The 21,002-nt window shown below is 38.0% G+C and overlaps 1 protein-coding gene across 3 annotated transcripts in view; it reads right to left on the bottom strand.

The window, feature by feature from the left end:
- ATP11B (ATPase phospholipid transporting 11B (putative)) overlaps nt 1-21,002 on the bottom strand; it is a 61,481-nt gene that overhangs the window by 31,735 nt on the left and 8,744 nt on the right. For all 3 annotated transcript variants that reach the window (XM_009089064.4, XM_050977883.1, XM_050977882.1), the window contains exons 2-11: nt 14,503-14,619; nt 13,623-13,712; nt 10,602-10,682; nt 6,310-6,417; nt 6,038-6,166; nt 5,810-5,913; nt 4,546-4,593; nt 1,783-1,847; nt 1,141-1,222; nt 135-285 (exon numbers count right to left, since the gene is read on the bottom strand). In XM_009089064.4, coding sequence (XP_009087312.2) covers nt 135-285; nt 1,141-1,222; nt 1,783-1,847; nt 4,546-4,593; nt 5,810-5,913; nt 6,038-6,166; nt 6,310-6,417; nt 10,602-10,682; nt 13,623-13,712; nt 14,503-14,619 — 975 coding nt within the window. The remainder of the gene's footprint in view (nt 1-134; nt 286-1,140; nt 1,223-1,782; nt 1,848-4,545; nt 4,594-5,809; nt 5,914-6,037; nt 6,167-6,309; nt 6,418-10,601; nt 10,683-13,622; nt 13,713-14,502; nt 14,620-21,002) is intronic.

The following is a 21,002-nucleotide window of genomic DNA, read 5'->3' as shown; positions in this document are numbered from 1 at the left end:
GACAACAGCACAGAGACCTGCAAATGGATCATGCAGTGGTTACATAGCATAGAGACAGAGACATAATATATATGACATTGAGTGTATATTGCTTGAGAGTTCCTCAGATATGCACCTGGGCAGAACTACGTTACCTTACTGCTGTTTCTTTCATGCTCTGTTTTTTCATTATACCAAGGCTCATCCCATTTCTCTTCAGCTTGCCATGCATACTTTAAAATAGTGCTCAGAATGGCTTCAAAGAGGAGGATTATTAGATAAATAATCAAAAAGGAATTCATGGACCTATAAAGAGGCAAAAAAAAAAAGCAAGACATTTCAGTTTATTTTACTTCACCTGTTGACACAGAGTGGTTACTTTTTTAAAAAGTGTAGCCTGTGCTTGATACAGATATAAAGTTTCTATGCAACAAGCAGGCAACAGAATGGGAAAGAAATTCTATATCTGACTAAACTCTCCACACAGCAATATGAAGACTAGATTAAGGTGCAGGAACACCCCAACAGCTGACTTGTGTCACACCTACAGTCCCACACTGGTTCTCTTTTTCTCCAAGGAGCTTACAAGGCTGTGCAGGCAGTATAAACAAGCACAGCAGAAATTCATGGCTGCACTTTTTCTTCAGTTATAAGAGCAGTTCCATGCGCAGCTGAGCATTTAACCCAGGCCAGGCTACAGCAGGACAGTCACACCTGCTTCGTGTTCTGTAACCACCCAGACCATCCTTCCTGCCCGTGCTTTGATGACTGAACTTCTCTCGTGCTACATACAGTTGTTTGTATGTAGCTATGTATTTGCACAAGAATGCCAGGGGGCTCTCAGATTTTTAGTAACTGGAATAAAGGCATATATCAGAACTCCTTTTCCTTTTAAAATAAATCATGAGACTAAATATAAATATCTGTCATAGTAACACCTATCCTGCAACCAGCTTGGATATTTCCACTTTGTACACTACTTAAGCATGTAATATCAAAAATTGGATTTTATCTTTACGGCTTCCTACTGAAGGCAAGGCAATTAACACTCTCTTCCCTTTGCCTATAACTCAATGATGAGACCACCAGGGTTTTACGGCTATACAGGAAAAACTAAGTTAAAGCTCTACAAATAAGAGAGATATTAGAAAATAAACATACTTTTCTACTGCTGACCGTTTCTGAGATTTACTCTTGTAATTTAATGCCATCTTTGTCTCCATACCTGTATACACAGCAACACCTGGGAAGGAAGGGGGGAAGAGTCAGACTCCATTTTCTGCATAAATACAATTTGCAGATTTTTTCATTTTGAGAGATATAGGATAAAAGCAAAAGGTGGTACTACTTCTGTGTTTACTACGAGACAGCATTTTGTACTATTTGCAAGACTTCTGTAGTAAAAGAGTACTACTGAAGTAATTTTAACACCTACTTTAACACTGTTCCTTATTATGACTGTACTGCTCTTCAATATGTATTTTATGGAAATCAGTATGGTAAATCTCAGGAGAAAGACTTCAACAATAGGTAACAGTAAGAACAGTCATTTATCCATTGAAGTTAAGTTATTCCTTTATCAAACCACTTCAAATATTTTCACAGAGAAGAGCTGGAACTTTATATCCTTAGAGGTTCTTCAGCATAATACCATTACTTTCATCTATAATCATATCCCCTCAGGTAACAGTCAGAAAGATTATTAGAATTAAACATTATTAGAAGATTAAGTAGAATTAAAACACAGTTCATCAACATGCTTTAAGAAGAGAATACTCTTTAAATATTTAGATGTCTACAAACCAAATATTTCTTTAGTGTTTTTTAATCTTGCTCCACGAAGTAAGAGACTTTCAGGGCCAAGAGGTCTAAAAAGAAACAGACATACCAGCATGTGAACATCAGCTGTTCTGTATTCTGGAGAAGTACTGAAATCCAGTTTCCTATGCAAAGCTGTCCTGTATTCCAAATGAATTCCCAATGCAGCAACTCAATCAGTGATCTTGCCCCTTTCACCACACCTCCCACACATCTCCACAGAGCTCTCTGTTTATTTTCATGTCTCCTTTGGTCACTGCCACACTCCCCCACCACTGTTCCGTATCCCATAACTACTGACTGAGCTAAATATTCCAAATGCCTGGTTCAGACAGACCCACAAGGTACTTGGGAAGGAAGCAGGCAAGAAACCAGTGGAGCTCACAGTGCACCCAAAGCGCTGGTTTAGGTTTGGCTAATTTACCAACCCTCTACCCCTCTGAGACTGAAATGATCTAGAAAATTCAAAAGCTGTTCATACCAAAGAAACAAACAATTAGGTGGATACCATGACAGCAGTGCCAATTTTTTTCCCTCACACAGAGATAAAATTTCAGGAGGTAAAATAGATGTTTTTTCCCCACATCTATCACAATACAATAACACATTCATTTCTTTGGCTAAGTTCACACAAGCAGTGCTGTGAAAATAAGGGTCTAGTAAGAAACAAGGTTAATATAAGGTTAGAACCATATGTTCTACTGCAGCAGCTGTATCATCTTTAGAAACTGCCAGCAGGGTTGGTTTGAAATTTTAAAAAAGGTATTTTTTCCACTACTTCAAATGAAAGTAGAAGTTTAACAACTGCAGTGGCCAGACTGACATATTAGGTAGAAACAAAAGAATTAAAAGTTCAGATGCTAAGCGCTTTGGCATGCAAGCCCTTGGGTTTACCCTATTTTTACTTTAGCTGTGCCACATGCAGGCCATGATCACTATTAGATAAACAAAGCTCTTAATCTTGAAGTCCCTTTGAAAGTATAACCTGAAGTTACTCAGAAGAGCCAAAGCCAAACCCACAACCCATCTTGTACAGTCCAAAATTTAGCTTAAATGTTATTGCAAATGTAACAGTTATCATCACAAATACCATGTGTGCCAATTATACACAGAGATGATGATGGATTCTTTAAATTAAACATACATATGTTAATATTTTAGGCTAGACTCAGACTTTAGGTGAAAATGTGAACTAAAAGCAACTAAATGCTTGAACATTTAAAATTTTCAAATAAGAAACATAATTTATATTTCTGGATTCAATTTTGTAAAAGCAGCCTGACAAACCCAAAATACCAAACCTGAATCAGTGCAACACAGACTAGACAAGTTTATCTTAGGCAGAAGATACAGCTCCACTAGTAGTCAGAACTTGCAATTACTTTTTTCGCCACCCTTTAAACCAGCTGTTTTACATTGTCAACTGAATTATTTTGATAAATTATCCCAATGCTGCACCTGTCAAGCTTGGCAGGAATGAATTCTGAAAAGCTCTCAATGAAGTAGCAAAAGTGACCTAAGAGAACACCAGAGTGAGTTTTTGGGAGTGGCATGGGTGAGGCTTTTCGGTGAGGGTGACTAAGCCACTGAACTTGAGGCCAAGTAACCTGGCTGCTACACCACCATATTTCTGACAAAACTCCTCAATTCACTCTGAACTCCATGTCGCTCCCATCCAAAGCTGACAAATGTTTGCCAGCTTCAGACTGAGAGCTGGAAAACAGGAGCCTTTTAAAATTCAAGTAGAAATTTCACTAAAAAAAAGTGTAAAGGATAACATTTTGGACATTAGAGGAGTGAAAAAACCATAGCAGATTTACCTACTTCTGTGACAAATTTACACACAGCACTTTACCTTTTCAGAAGAGGTGACAAATTTTTATCGAAAGCTGGACAATCAACAGCTTTCAAGATAAAATAACTAAACTTGAATGCTAAGTATTTCTGAAAATTTGGCAATTTCTTGTGAGCAATTTCTATGTCTTTATTTCAAACCATGATTCTTCTAACTCCTGTCCTTCCTGTTTTTGCTCCTATCCTGTTGTGGTGGTGGGAATTGAATGAGCAGCTGTTTGGATGCCTCGCTGGTTGCGGAGGCCAACCCACAGCAATCAGAAATCTTTCCAGGAAGTCAAGATGGAAGTCTGTAAATGGCTCCACATCTTTATTTTTGTAATTGCAAGCATATTTGTTACTTGCTGTGACTGCACAAGGAAAGGTGGTGAGCCCATGATTATGTGCACACAGCTGTGTTGCCTGTAACAGATGTAAGCACTTATCTGCACAGTCCAGCTGTAGTTTGAAATAGATACTAAAAATTACAAATTTATAGCAGAGGCTTTGTTAAACCAGGAATTTCTAGGGATTTCAACTGCAAAAACTAGTTCTCAGTGCCTCTGATGACAGGGGATCTGCTGTAGTATAGATACTACATCAGTGGAAATTGTTTCAGATCAATAAATGCTTTAATTAACAACAAATAACAACAAAGTTACCAGCTGATTAACAGTGCCAAAAAATTACCTGCCTCACAACAGCCAAGCTTACCAGAACTCTTTTATTAAATCTGTAGAACGGGATAGTAATGGACTTTTTTCACTCATCTTTTCTCATCTCCATCTGAGGTATGCAGCTGCAGTTGATACTTTTAGTAAAAATACCTCCCCTTTTCATATATTCAACAGTAAGTCTTGTGATGGTCAAGATTTTAACGTGTTCTAAATAATTACCTTATACAATTTTACTCACCGTACTATTTCTTCAGCTTGCTGACTTACAGTTATTCTTCCAACAAATCTATGAAAAATGGGTATGTCTTAGAAGTATCTACATAAAGACTCAAAAATGTAAAAACCTTCTCTACATTTATAGAAGAGTCATTAATCGTTCCCAAGTAAAAAACAGATCAACTTTTATTAACAATCGAACTAAACCAATATGGCAAAACTGGCAGTAATTTTACAAGAGACATTTAGCAACAGAAACATTTATCCCTCATAATGGAAACATTTGAGAAAGCTTATTAACTCTATTAATTTCCACAAAAGATTGTACTTCTATCAATTTAAAACATACTGTGACTTCTTGATGATTCAGTAAGAAATAATTCCTCAACGAATCTAAGTTTGCACATTATCCATCAGAAGTAGAAACTTTCCATTTAATAAAACCAATCTACTACACATTTAAAAATCTGACACACATATATTTAGCATGACTCCAGCCACAAAAAGGGACACAAACTTCTATAGTGATTGTATCTTAATTTGCTAAATATCAACTATTTGAACATCTGCTCAAACTGAGTATCTTAGTTTTAAAATACCTAATATTTCTCAAAGATCTCCAAGCTTATTTAAGAACAGCTGCAATAATATACTTGGATTTTAAAAACTACTACTTCATAGCTACTATTTTCCATTACACAATTCAGAAGAACCTTGGATGGGAACATAACTTTTGCTACCCATGATGCTGCTTTACAGAGTCTATGACCTTGCTTGCTGATGTTAAAGCACACTTGGATATCCCTTTTTAAATGTAAGGTTTTGCTGCTGAAGAATGGAGTTAAAATCTTCTCTGGAGCATATGCAGAATAAACATGAGTAACACATATCCTTAGAATTAGACTTGAGCCAATTCCACTTAACATATCCTATATAATATTGAAATCTCCAGCAGAAACTTATGGAATTTTCTTCAACCTGATCAGACTGTTGGCCATTTAATTCTTTAAAATCTAGAAACACATTTACTGATTAGAACTGAAATGTACATCGTTAAAATAAAAAAGATAAATATTATAATGTCTGGTTGCTACTCAAGTACTCAAGTTTAACTTGTCACTTGCAACTTTCAGTAAGTCCATATGTATAAACACAAGCTGATTATTAAAACCTAAAATTCAAGCAGATGTCTGAAGCTATTTTAACCCTAGCAAGACATGTAACATTCTGAGTATTAAACACCTCATTTTGATTTAAATTCAAAATATTTAATAATAAAGTGATACCTGTATAGATCTGCTTCTGGCTGCTGACATTCTATAACAGCTACCAGTTTGTCCAGGTTGGCAACAGACTGCAGCACTGCTGTTTCTGGGACTGCAACGTGTGTCTGTAAAACAGTGCCCACTGGGTTACTACAGGACTACCAGGCAGCAGGGCAGGTATTTCAACAAGCTGAAGGAAAAATGGCACCACAAATTAACTACATTCTATTTCACAGAAGTAACCCAGACCTTAAGATTGGTCTCTCCATCCAAACTTGCAGTGGTAACGTGGCATGAACCGTCCACTCGGTCAGATGACAGGAGCACCAGATCAACAGGGAAAGTCTCATCTTTGGCTACTCTGACAATGTCCCCCACCTAACAAAGTGAACAGAGATCGGAAAGATACAAAGAGGTTTAAAAGGCAGAATTCCTTTCAGCATTGTTACCAAACCACAATGATTAGCAATAAATGTGTTTTAGCTGTATAATAGAAACAAAAGCCTCAATTTGTCCTTTACCCGAATGTTTTTAGATCTGGTTTTCACAAGGCCACCACTTCGAACAACATAAACTGGAGCACCGTTGACTTCATTGTCTGCTTTATGTCGCAGCCAGTCCTCATAGCCCTGTGGAAAACACATAAAAATCTACTTTTTAAGCAAGAAAACTAAAAAACAGACTAAATTTAATCTACTAATCAAATGTATTCAAACTACTTCCTGTTTTGTCTGAATAGTTACTAACTTCTCTTTAGTTTTTGCTCCAGCTGTTACTCAAGAACCTCTTAATTTTGTCACTTTACACAAACATGTAAAGGCAAGTAAAGTAGCAGAAGTGGTGAAGAAACTTAACAGTCCCATGTTCTCTTAAAACAAACAGGCAGTGACTTTTTTTGTGGATCAGATGACCAAGCACTCAATAACTTTGATCTATATGGATTAATACACCACAAAAGTGGGAACAGTCGATCCTCAGGCTCCTTTGTGGGTTCCTTTTTTTTTTTTTAGAAGTAACAAATTGAAAATACTTTTTCAAGTCATACCATATAGCATTCTTATAGTTACTGCCATAGCCCATACATGAAACCTCAAAACCTAATTGCGTGTGACATGCTGTTGACACATCAGCTCTGTCCAGCAAGAGAAGATGACTGAGAAGATTTTTGTTCTTTTTGAGTCCTAATGGAACAGTCTGCAGCAACGGAGCTTTTAATTGATAAGCTAAACAGCTTTTTTTTACTTGTACTCCACACCTGTTTAGGCACCCTTTATCCCATGTACACACATGTGCAAACGTTCAGGACTGTGAATCCAAATATACTATTTGCCTCCTATATTTCTAAAGTATGAATCCTGAAACTGCTTGTTTAATCTAAGAGCATGAGATCATAAGCATATTAATCTCTGATCCCCAAGTCTAGGTACTGTTTGGAAAGCCCCACTAGCAAGCACAGGAAATGGATCAATCATTCAGGAAGTTCAAACGTCTCTTACAACCTGGCAAGGCTCCTGCAACTAATCTGCAATAATAGAGACTTCCTAAAATGCTTTTCTGTAGCTATAAGAACCGTGAAAGAGTTAAAAACATTTCCTTGGAAGTCTGCAGACAGAAGAAGGCAGCTGTGTGAAACAGCAGACATAATCCCAACTCACCCTACAAACATTATATGAATGTCATTGTACAAGAAGTACTAATGCAGAGGCAAATTAGAGAGTTCTGGAGTTTGTTCAGGAAAAGTTATATGATGAAATTTGCATGTTAAAAATAGTATTGTAGTTCTACCTTTGCATATCTCCACTGTTACTTGCATAAATGAATAAGGACAGCACAACTGCACTACCTGTTTGAAAAGGAAGATGAAGGAGAGGTGTAATGGGGAAAAGAAAAGAGCTTTATATGCCAATTAGTTCAAAATCAATAATTAAGAAGTGTGCAGTAATAGCAGCCATACAGAGAGATACTGGGACATCAGAATCCTGAAGTCCCTAAGTATGACTCTTGAATCCTTCCTAAGCAGTATGAAAACGCAAGAGTCAGTACCGACAGCTCCTCATTAAAGGTGACTGACAGAAGAAAACAAGGATTTAACTAACATCCAGTAACCTTGGGGCATTTGTCTCACAAACCTGAGCAGCTGAGCAATGTGGGCATTTGGCAAAGAACTGAAATTTACCTTCTTTAGAAAGTACAGATTTCAGCGCTTTTTCCATCTGACACCTCCTGCCTCCAACACAAGGGTGACACCTCACACCAGGGAATTTTCAAGAGCCAACTTAGTGTGGTCAGTTCAAATTCCCCCCAGATTTACCTACTGCGGCATTTTTGAGAGGTCCTGTCCTCACTTGAAAACATTGGAAAAATACGGTGAGAAAGAAACATGCAAGAGGAATACAGGGAATGTTACCTACTTGCAAGAAAATAGATAAAAGATTAAAATCTCTCAATTAAATTATATTCTTAAGTCCTGCTTAAATAACTACATCAATGTAATTGAGAAAAGATCTGCATTTTGTTCTACCAAGTTTTTCATTTTCAGTTTAGGTCTATAGTTAATCAAAATCCGCACAGCAGTTGTAATAATTTACCTGGTAGTCAAGTAAATATCTGTGTTCCTTCAGCTAAATACCTATGAACTTATTAAAATGCACTGTTTCCTAAAGTTCCTTGGGAAATACCTTTATTTTGTGTATTTTTGTTTGGTTTTTTAACACTTTTTGTTTTGCTTTTATTTATTTGCCAACTCTGAACTCCTTGGAGGATTGCATAAAGATCTTTGGAGGCACAAGGAGGAAAGTGCTCTGGCTAACAAGACAGACAAAATGACACAGCATGAGCTGCATCACTTTGCAGTCTTGTATGTCCTTCTTCTGACCTAGGTGCAATTACACTTCCAGTAGAAAAACTTCTGTCTCCTTGGCTGAGATTAAAACAAGGCTGAGTTCTGAGGTTTGCAAGAGGCACCACATTCACCAGTCTTCTGGAAGGCAGGGGACTTTTTCCATCCACTGCTAAGCTTCTCAAACCTTCATATGATTAATGCTTCTATTTTCCCCCTTCATCTTTTGAAAGAATACAAAATCATAGTTTAATATTTATCCTGATATAACTTGGTATAGAACCAGTGCCCCACAGCTTTCAAAAAGGGGTTCTTTCCTTAAGATCTGCTCCTATTACACCTCTAGTTTCGAGAAAATGGGAACTGATTTTGAGGCAATACTGGGGATTTTTCCCTCTGCACTCCAACAGATTTATCTTCATCCCTTGTCTGAGGGCAGCCTGTTGGAAATAGCACAATTCATTGTCCCTTGAAGATAACAACCTGTGAATATTGCTTGCTTCCTTGCAGCACGTAAGAGAAACATGAGAGTCCATTAGATCAGTTTAGGTGGTTCCAATAGTCCTCGCAGATATATTGAGACAGCCAGAAAATCTCTTGATGCCTGGCAAGTCATGAATGATTCGAAACTTCCAGAAGGAATGACAGAATCTCTGGTCTTCAAAACTGATGATAAGGGAGTTAAATTTAAATCTCCCAGTATAAGACTGGACATCTAGAAGCAAGGTGGTGTTCAAATTATTTTGGACTATTTTGGACTTACACAAGTCCAACTTCTTTCTGGAAAAAAATGATCTAATATTTACAACTCTGTTTCATAATGCCTTTTAGTCCACACAGTTTCATTATCCATTGCCTACATATGACTATAGCTTTTGAGTATGTGATTTTTTGGGGGGGTGATGGTAACAACTGCAATTGAATAGGATTAGGGCATTCTACATATACAAATTGCACAGCAACAAGACGAAATATTAGTCCAAATATTACTCCAGCTTTAAGAATCACTCTGTCCCAAACACCTTTCTGTCTGCTTGAAATCTAGAACTATTTTTACTTTTGCCCTATTTCTGGGTGGCTTTGGGTCTTTCTGGCACAGAAGGCAATTGAAATTCTGGTTACAGCTCTGAAGCAGTCTCCTGCTTATTTTTCAGCTGTGAGGCTGCATCTATTCCCGACAGCACTGTCAAATCCCTTGAAGAGGATAGTTCCTGAAAATTACCTCCCTGCAGAAGAGATTATAATTTTTATCTACATCACTTCTTTATTTATGAGCTTGTTTCTTTCTCCTCTTGCTTTAAGGGCATAAAGAAAACAGAAGACCTTTTTTTCTTTCTTTTTCTTTTCTTTTATTTTTACATTCTGATTACAGAGGCTCTAGGTCTCAGTAGCACGTAATATGGTGCTGGAACAAGATTTCTATTAAACTCAGATGATTTTTCTTATTTTAAGTGCTATGAAGCCCTCCAAAATGTTTTATGTGACCATAGAAGACATGGCACTTTTACCTGGTACAGAGTCACAGATAATACACATTTTCCACCACAAAACTTACCCCTTGGGGCAAAATTTGCCTTTTAACTACTGTCAAACATACCCCTTCATCTGCTCAAGCTCTTTTCTCAGGGTATGATGTGGGAGGACTGGTTCTAAGAGCCAGCGAGGTGTGCCAAAGGAATAAGAGAGGAGCTTTCAGAAAAGGTCTGATAACAAGTGACATGAAATGTTTAGACAAAAATGCTGCCTGACAGTCATCCACTGTCCATTTTAGGGTACTGCAGTGAGTCACTGAGTGCCTGACAACCAACCAAATGCTGAAGCTCAAGCATCTAACTAGAAGCATTAAACCCAAAATAGTTTCTAAAAATTACACCATTTTAATGTATTTTTAGTATCTAAGCACTATCCTGGTCAGACTCTGTTAAGTAACTTTACTTCAGTAGGACCTCATGCTGCCAGATTTTTCCCCTTTACCTGTTTTATGGCTGTCACAGTTATGACAAAGAATAATGGCAATCCACTAGTAATAGGACTGGTAGGGGTATCTATCATGAGCTAAAAGAAAAGAAAATATGAAAATTAGTCCAAACTTCATTTTCACAATTGTACTTAAAAAAAAAAAAAAGGCAAGACAACTATTTTCCAAACTCTTTATTATAACCTGTGAGTATTTTTACTGCATGTCCTGCAGAATTTCTCAAGCAAAATTCAGTTTCTGACAACTAAATAATATGTCAGTAATGATGCAAACAAATGTTTTAGGGCACAGAGCAGCTTTAGTCACATTCGTAAAGCATATGACAATTTTAAGGGTCCTTACTAAATGGAAAGTATTAATTTCATCCTAGAAAAATGAATTCAAAAGAATATTACAAAGGAAGGAAATCTACATTTCATGAAGCTGTTTCAACACTCTCTATGATCTACTGCTTACCAGCAATGTAGAGTATAACACCATCCACTTTAGAAATGAAAATAAAGTTAAGAACAGTAATTTCCAATGCTTTAGATATCAGAGAACACTTTTTTAATACTGGACCTTTCTGGTTGCCCCAAGTTAACATGCGGTTTTTACAACGTGTGCAATTATTGCTGGCATGCCAAAAGTGCAGTGTACACACTAAGGTTCTGTATGTGGGGGGATGTTAGTGGTTCTCTTCTGCTGCAGGAAAAAATCAACATGGTAAAGTGCTGTAAAGGAAATATACACAAGAACTACTCAAAACCACAGACATTGATCCACTTTACCTGAGACTTATGGCATTGCTTTGGGAATCATTAAAGAAGAAAAAAAAAGTCATACATGAAGTTTACTCTACCACTGGGGAAGGACCTCACAGAGAAAAAAGATCATGCCACTTTACAATGCACACATAAGGTTTTTGGTTGGTTTTTTTCAATGAAAAAGACAATTTATAGAACACAATGAAAATGAGACCTAGCCTGCAATACTGTTTTTTAATGGTAGCACTACGATTTCAGCTTGGCAGCATATTGACCAAGAAAAACCAGACCAAAAGCATCTGATTTTCAGCTGGATAGGGTTAATCATGGCATTTCTACCATCTATACTCTCTCATTCTTTCTCAAGAGAGGCTCATATATGAAAATGAAGCAGGTTTTGTGCTGGTGGAATTGCCATGTTTCACCAGGACACCATGGTCCTCTACCTGCCACGCAGCTGGACACACAGCCATGACACACCTCGTGTCACCAAAATGCAGTCTGTCACCTTGTTTTGGGCATGCACATGTGTGGTGAACAACGTGGACTGGACTGTGCTGCAAGTTGAAATCACACAATGAGACCCTGCCCCAGCTCTGCCATCCCCAGTGGAAAAGGTGGTAATAACAAACACTGCATCTTGGCCACATGAGATTCACAGGACAGGGAAGGTACCATGGTGGTCAGCTTTAAAAGGCAGCTTAGCCCTCATAAAAATAAAAATATTAGATATTAATGAACCTCCAAAAGGGATCTGAATAAAACCAGTGTTCCATTCTAACAAATGAACCAAAATTACTTCAACTTTTCTGCTGTTCTGTTTCCAAGAACGCAGACACACAGGCAAGAAGACATTTCCCATACATGTGGGGGCATCCACTTGTCACAAATGGAGAGAACAGGATTACACTCAGAACAGAATTTCTGCCTCAGATCCTTATTTAGATACTACTGAAAGGCAATAGCTTGAAAGAACTATGACACAACACTGAACTGAAGAGATAAATCTGCATTAAAAAGAAGTAAAAGCCATGCTGTCTGTGGTTACTTTAATAACATTTATGCTCCATCTTCAGCACATTCCCATCTTCCTCATGCTGCAATATGTTAAACAGCATGAAACATTACAACAGGAATGATACAGTCATTATTTTTAACAGGAAGATGTGACAGACAACACATTTTGTCAGCCTAAGTTAGAACTGTATGACTTTAGTCCAGCACAGAAATTTTCAGCCTAGGAATGTTCTTCTTTTTAAATGTGAAAGAACAAGATCAAGGGACAGAGGAGGCAATGGATTAAAAGCTGCAGACCTGGCCTTGATACTGACACCTTACACAACCACAGACAAGTTTTATGAACTCTTCACTATCCCCATTCTTTGTCAAATGAGGTACCATCTTTTTCAAATGCACACTCCAAATGCTGGTTAATCACTGTGGAGGGCTGTACATGTTCAAATAATTCTATTTTATAATGAAAGAAAAGCTTGTGCACCCCAAAATCTTGTGTCTGCCTCAGATATTAATTAGTCTTTCAAAAGTTACTATCTCTCCTCTGAACCCTTCTCCCACTTATCCTTCACCAACTAAGCCTACAACAGCTCCACAGAATTCAGGTACATTACAGAGCTGGAGGGGCAATGATCATAGAAAATGTACAGACTGTCCTAATCTACTCGTGGGTGTTCTTAATTAAAAGAAATTTAGTCAGCTACAAAAGCCACAGCAGTATTTCTGACACAAACTGTAACAATAACAGCACTAACTGAGGACTTCAAAACTGGAAAACTATTGATTTTAACTGTAACATCTGTGTGTTCATTTTATCTGAACAAATTGAATTTGAGGATCTTAGAACTATATCACAATAGTCTGTTGATGACAACCACCTACAGTGGAAATATACAAACATTCAAACACCACCAACGCCCACAAAGACAAGAAACCTATCTGGCATTTCATTACTCCCTTAAGAGCTTTAAAATTGTATTGGAGGCAGACAACTGAATCTCTGTGCTGACTGTGCAATGGACTTTGAAGCTGGACACTTAAATACATTAGCATTCATGAAGATAAAACCTAAGGATAATACTTAAATTTGGACATAATTATTTTTAAAGTTATGTTCATGTTCTTTTCCTGGAGAAACTGGAAATGTATTCTTTGTATAGACAGAGTATATAAATAGAGAAGGTAAATTCATAAAACAAAAATCAGTGGCAAAATTTACAACAAAAATTGCAATTTCTTGAGTATTATTCAACTTACCTGAACCAAAAATATAATGAGAAAATAAAAGTTGGCTACTCTTCTGAACTGCTCAAATAAGTTTTTTGGAACAAAATTCCACACTGTATACTAAAGGGGAAAAAAGGAGAGAGATGAATAATTACAACACCAAGCACCATTTTTCAGTGCAATTCAGTTCTGCTCCCATTGAACTATCCTAACCTAAATGTTCCCATTCCCCAGGTCCCCTCCCCCAGACCTTGCTGCTGTATCCAATTTTTGTTCTTTTTTTTTATTCCTTCTGTTTTAAGTACAGCTAGCAGGGAAGCAGTGGTGGCAACTGCATTTCCTGTACAGGCCAAGTTTAAAATGTTTTCCTCCTACTGGGACAGGGGCAGCTGGAGTCATTTGCCTGCTTATGTCCTGGGTAGGAGGAAAGAAATTAATTCCTGCAGCTGTAGCATTCCCTCCAACACTACAGCGACGAGGCACATCCCCACCATCAGCTCTATTGATTTCAATCCAAGGACACGCCAGGAGGGAATCCGCAACTGCAGTCCACTGCTGATTTATTTTATGCAGAGTACTGGCCTTCAATTTGGCTATTTTAAAAATCCTCATAACCAGCTTCATCCTGCCTTTTATGTAGTTTTGGTAACACTGGATGAAAAACTACTTTTCTTCAGAAAGCCTGACCAACTTCCCTAATTGCTCTGTACTTGAGTATTGGGAAAGAAGGGTGAGAGAATGAGACAAACTACACCAGAAGCAACTCAGCTTTTCCCTCAAAACAGTTCAGAGTTTGTTTCACTTTGAATATTCTATATGCACCACTAGACCTAATACAGGCATGCACATCTGCCACCAACTTCTTAAGCAACACATCAAGTGGTTTTGCCATGACAAATTGATTCCTTACCTTGGATGATATGATTCTGTTGTCTGCAAACTTCTGAGGAACATAATGGCCATGCTGGGGAAAACGGTTTGCTATATAAATAGTTCTTGTGTCGCTTTGATGCGGTGGGTCAAAACCCTAGAACATAAAATAAAAAAAAAAGAGGCAATCAATAAAGTTGATTTTATTAACTGCTGTTTTGCAAAACTCTGTGGAAAAGGACATTCAGATATCAAGCAGCAGTTTTCAAAGAGTAAAGAAAATTACTGTATAAAATTGAAGTCTGCTGTGTCCAGACAATTTTTAAAAGCTGTGGGGAAAAAACCCAAAATCTTACTTTTGATGTTGTGTACTCATTCTGAAAAAATGAAAGGAAAAAACCCTGTCTCAAGGTTAGAGAACACTTGCTACCATGCAAGCTTGAAGCCCTGCAAAACTTAAAAAGGAAGAAACAGAAATAATTTATAAAATCTCACAGCTGTGCTCACAATAACCCTAATAAAACAGTTTATTGAGAAAAATAAAAGGTCAAAACATGCAAGCTATACTACTATGCTGTGGTAACTGGATTTTGAAAAGATTCTCACCAGAGAAAAGCCAAAAGCATATGCATCTGACCAGTCAGCAGTATTTTTCCAAACAAGTTCTATCTCCGAGAACTAGCATTTTGTCTCATTTCAAATGTGATTTCCTGCCATTACCACCAGTTCATACATGAATGGTGCAACAGTGGAAGCAAACCCATGGGGGAAAAAGAAAAAGCTTACTCAGCAATACTTATCAATAATTTCATGCCAAAACAGATGATCTGCATGAGGTCCCTGGGAATCAAAGCCCTCTTGCAGGTCTAATGGTCAGTGTTTTCATCATCTGCTTCTTCAAGAGAAGTGGAACACAAGTGTTAAACCTGCAGATGATACCACCCTGGGACCGCAAGAACACCAAGTAAGAGAAAATACTTGACCAACCAGCTGCACAGGACACAAAGATCCAGCACAAAGAAACTGCATCCAGAAAAAGAGAATAAAAGCCTGTAAAGGAATTTTGAAGAAAAATGTCAAAGGCTATAATAGATCACAGGCTAGACATGAGTCATCCACATCACCTCACTGAGAAAAAGGCCTTCAGTGCAGAGGAGGCTGGAGGAGGAGTGGGAGCCACAGCTGAAGCACTGTGAACCAACTGGACAGCACCCAGAGGAGTGCAACATGAGCCCCAAGAGATCCTGAAAACATGACATATAACGCAAGGCTGAACAATCTAAAAAGCAAAGAGCAAACAAATTAGAGTCATTTAGCCTGGAGGAGAGGAAACTGGGGATATCCTAGTAAATCTCCTGATACACAGAAGACTTCCATTGAGAAAATGGGTGCTTTGAAGGCCAAAGAAGAACAGAAGTAAACAGGCTTAAGCTGCAGGTAAGAAAACTTAAGTCTGGGTATTGGAAAGCAAACAAATTCCTTTGTTGTGGAAAGGAATAATTAAATACCAAAACAAGTCATGAGAAAAGGTTGCAATGTCTGTAACACAAGGGCTTATATCTAGGTCATTCAAGTCTATGTTTAATTGAGCCTTTCCTGGGGCTACATGACTCACCAGAACCCTTCCTAGCAATAATGTTCTGACCCGGAGAAGCAGGTGATGGCAGAAGACAACCAAACAGTAATAATTCAGATAACAGGCCAAGAAAACTACTACAGAAAAAAAAAGCAATAAGTTTTTAGGCATGAAATAATAGTGATATTAAATTTGGAACTGCTGTTTGATTGGGAGTCAATGACTGTCTGCAAAGTGGTGAATTCCAGCATAAGCATCACACACACTCCTAATCTTAGAACCAACTTGCAGAGTTTACAAAGTCTCCTTATTCTTTGATGCCAAGTGCAAGGACAACTGGTGGTGTCCTTTGCTAGAAAGGGCATTATCAATTCCACCACTGCAGGTGAGGAAACTGCATTTGCAGTTGTTTTGCTCCACTTGAGAATGAGGCTCAGAGCTTTATCCATGTCAAATAAAAAGTGACACTTCACAGAACTCCAGAAGAAGATACCTCTGTACCAGTTAACTACAGAAGATGAACAGTGAGCACAATGACTGACACAAAAAATGGTTAGTGTAATCAAACATTAATTTTTTAAAATCCATGAATATCTCTAATGCAGGTCATTAGGTATGTTCACATTCAGGGTGGTGCCATTTTAAAGTAAAGGAATAATTAAAACATCCTCTCAAACACACAAATGTTTGTATTTGGCATCATTACTACAGAAACATTCTGCTTTAGAAAGAAAGAGGTCCAGAATACTGAAGTGAGAAAGAAAGGAAGGGGGATTTTTCAAAGAGATTTGAAGGAGAATAAACTTCAGATGACAAGCAGTGGAAGGCTGGTCTAGTCACATGCTCCAGGGGGAAAACTTGTTTAAAGATAAGAGTGGAGCAGGGAGACAAAAAAGTAGATAGGGGAAAGGATGGAAAAAAATACACAGGATACCAAAAGCAAAATGCAAGGAACTGCACAGCTTTAAGAAAAGAAATACAGACATGAAAGGAAGATGAAAAAAATGTACCTGTTAAGTGCTGACACAAAACTTAAAGAGAAGAGTGTTTGTAGCAGAAGCATTTTGGATATCTGACATTAGTGACACAGTATTTCTAAATCAATCCAGAAGATGCCACAAATAAAAGTGTTTTTCAAGCACAAAAAAGGCGCCTAATTAGTAAGACTTTGTGCACAGCTCTCTTCTACATCTCAGAAAATGTCTGGCACTCACAAAATGCCAGACATCCTCACTCTGGAAAGTCAGAATGTACAGCCTGAAAAAATTCCACTCTAAATCAAACAGATGTAAAGCAAGGAAAAAAACCACAAAGAGCAGAGAAAACAAGTTGCAGTCTTCTTTCTGACAGTGATAAATGCTAACCTGCATGCCACTTGCTGAACGCTATTAAAAGATAAATCAAAGATTACTGAGTGACTAGGATATCACTGAATTTTTATATGCCCTTTTTAGGCCACTATCTGAGCACCTGAAGGTTGATGAGTATGATAACATTTTATGATGAAGAGTAAAGACCTCTGTACAACTCCAGTCTCACTGCACAAGCACTTCTATCAGAATGACTACCTCTGCTGAAGCAGGCTCAGATGACTAAAAGCAAGAACTTTACTTTCCAACTAAATCAGAATCTCAGGCCATACAAGTTTACAGGTGCAGTTGTGGAGCGAAAACAGCTGAAATTTGCAGTCTATAGAGATTTAATTCTGTTTTGTTGACATTTGCCACAGAGAAGGCACAGAAGCTGTGCAGTCAGCAGATCACAGTGCACACGCAAAGCAGGCTGGGGACAAAAACCCCCCAGTTGTCAGAGCTGTGGTTGGAAAAGGACACATCCCTGACAACCTCAGTGACTTGGCTGTAGTCACAGCCAGAAGTGAGTGTCAGAGCTGGGAACAAAACCCAGATTTCCTAAGTTTTACAACTATAACTATTAAAAATCACTTGAAATTAGCCAACAACCCTGCTGTCTCATAACTAGCTGATGAGACCACAACTAAGCAGATCTTCCAGAGAAATTTTAATTACACATCTCTCCAAGGAAAATTCTGCACAGGCATTGAACTTCATTGTTAAGAGCTGAAATGTGTTTAACTCTTCCCCAACTATGGGGCTGGTCACAGAGCCTGCTCCTGACACGAAACTGATTTGAAGACCAAATTTCTGCCCAGCAAGGGATTTTTCACAGTGACTCTGTGCAGCCAGCAAAGCAGTGCAGAAAGCACACTGTTCCTAATTTCACTTAATAGACAGTTCTCTCTCTTTCTAACGTCATTTTCCAACTCAGCTGCAAAAGTAGGGTAGCATGCCCTTGTCAAAGGATTCCTGCAGCTAAACAGCATGAGCAGAGAAACCCTAAATTAGAGTCTTGCAAAATGATTAAGTTGTCACCAATCTCTTTCCAAAAAAAGTTAGTTTCCCTACAGTTATCTAGTGAAGTGATTTCTACCCAAGTTCACAGATCACTGACTTCGTAACAAATAACGCTGAATATATGACAAGACCTGGCATTTAAGGCTTCTTGACCAGGTATATTACAGGTATCTATATTACGCGAATCTCCTTTAAAGAAAATTTGACCATAAGATGAAGTGACCTGATTTTTCTCCCCTTCATGTCGCAAATTAAATCTAGATTTATTGGCTAAAGTTCAGTTCTTCAGATGGTTTACCGACACAAACCAGGCGTTATCTACCCTTGGAATACAGCTCTCATTTAATCTTTGCCACACGCTTCCCCAGCAGAAGTTTTGCACCCAGATGAACTTAATAACTTGGTTTTGAAAACAGCCTAAAAGCATGCCTCTTATACACAGTACACAGATACTCTAGTCAAACTGATTTAAAAAGCACAAATAAAAATAACCTTTAACAAAAAGAAAAAGAAAGAAGTGATTCATAGTTCTCATTTCTTATAAATTTGAATGACTGTAAGCAAAGTAATTTTCACTAAACTTCTTCAGCAGTTACTGTTCTAAAAGTTAGACAAAGATATTCTCTGTGCAGTAAATTAAGCCCTTTTAAAACAGCACAGAAAACATATCCTGGGGAACTGAGGAGAAGTATTTGACTGCAATTTTATGCAATTTATTTCATGAAAGCCATGGGATTCAACAGCAACCCCCCCCACCCCCAAACAACTCTTTCCTACATTTTGTCTGCATCTCAACCACTGTACTTGGAGAAATGCCCACTGGCCATCAGGCAAGGAAAACTGATCCATCCATTTTCCCATTTTGTTCGTGGTTTTGCTTTTGTCTTGGGGTTTTTGTTTTCCATCTTTTTTAATATGTCATGCCACTTGTTTGGTAATATAATAGAAAGCTTCCCCACAAAAGAAGAGTTTTACGCTGCTGCTGAGGAAGCCTTAATAACACACATAACGAACTAGGCAACCGCACAGGAAGCAAATGAGGATCAACACTACAAAAAAGACCCTCCCAGCACCTGCAAGTGCAAAGGAAGAAAAGAAAAAAAGGCTTTTGTACTCAACCTGTTGCTGTAACATACACATCTACTGCAAGACTTAACACTTCAATACCACTATTAATGAATGGCAGTGTGCACCAACACCCTCCCCACACACTCTACAGCACTGTTAGGTGAGACAGCAGAAGTCCACAGATCTTTCAGCAAGGATTATTGACATGAGACAGGCAAGCAACATGTCAATTTCATTATCAAACTTTGCAACACATGCATTGATAATCCCAAATAATCCACCAGGTGGTTTTTGCTTATGACTTGCATAAACTTAGTATACTTTAGTATCATCTCACAGGGTTTCTCATTCATTACTCACAGCTTTTACAGAGGGGGAAGAAAAACCAAACTTGTATTTGCCAAAAGAACTTCTGCTATGTGACCACTGAAAAGTGAAAGGGGCTTGAAAGAAGGAAGTCTCAGAGCCTCTTCCTCCTTTAAAACCCACACTGAACACAACAAGACAAAAGCAGCATCTCCCCAAAACCTTTCTGAATATCACATACTACTTAATAAAGTTAATAAACAGAAGAAAGACTTTCTGAGACCAAGTTTTCTCCTAGGGAAGTGACTTGACTGATCACGGCTGCAGAAGCAGAACACCACATTTCCTGGCAGACAGCCCAAAAGTCTGCTATTACACTGCTGTCAAGATATATTTTGATTAAAGGTGTTTTGAGGAAATGGATTTTCTTGCTTAGGAATTTCTTCTGAATATACACAGAATACTTTTCCCTCTGTCAGATAAGATGATCTACTCACACTCCATGCCCATTTTCAGAAGTCTGTGTAAATTTGTACTCCATACAGTCAGCCAATAATTCTTTCAGTCATGTAACTGGGCAGCAGTCAAACTGAATTTGCCTTATCAAAGGTTAGCATGAAGGAAGAAACAGCCTCTCACAGCAATTTTAAACACTGCTCTAATAACTAAAATAGTGAATCAGCTGAAGCACCCTGATGTGTACCCAGTGCCATGCAATTTGTACCTCCCCTTTTAAATACCACTGCAGTAAAGAAATAAAACTACTTAAAGTCATGCACTATTTGTGCAACTTCCTCTTCCCCCTTAACTGTATCTACAGCTGTTCAAAATATCTGATAATAAATCATGTTGTAACCTCCTAAAAGACCTATAAAAAGATTACATTCTTTTGTGAAAACACACCCTCTAGGTAACAAGGCCTGTGAAATCATGAGGCAATAACACTTCCTTTCACAAAGTTAAACTATGCCTAGTATTGCAGTAAGAAAAGTTGTCCTGGTGCTTTCCACAAAGTCCTGCTCACACTCAAGTGAGCTCAAGTCGTTCTTACTTTACATACTATTTTGCCAAGATGCCCACCAAAACTAACTTGGAAAAATCCCTTCTTAAAATTTTAAAAAATCATCTATCTTCTCTTTATTTACCTGCAAACACAAGAGGCAAGGTAAGCTGGCCTCATTCACTGCTAACATACTGCCCCGCACCAGTTTCTCTGCT

The sequence above is a fragment of the Serinus canaria genome, chromosome 9 (genome assembly GCF_022539315.1).
Source record: "Serinus canaria isolate serCan28SL12 chromosome 9, serCan2020, whole genome shotgun sequence".
In the NCBI taxonomy this organism is placed as follows: domain Eukaryota; kingdom Metazoa; phylum Chordata; class Aves; order Passeriformes; family Fringillidae; genus Serinus; species Serinus canaria.
This window is presented reverse-complemented; position numbering and strand designations above follow the sequence as displayed.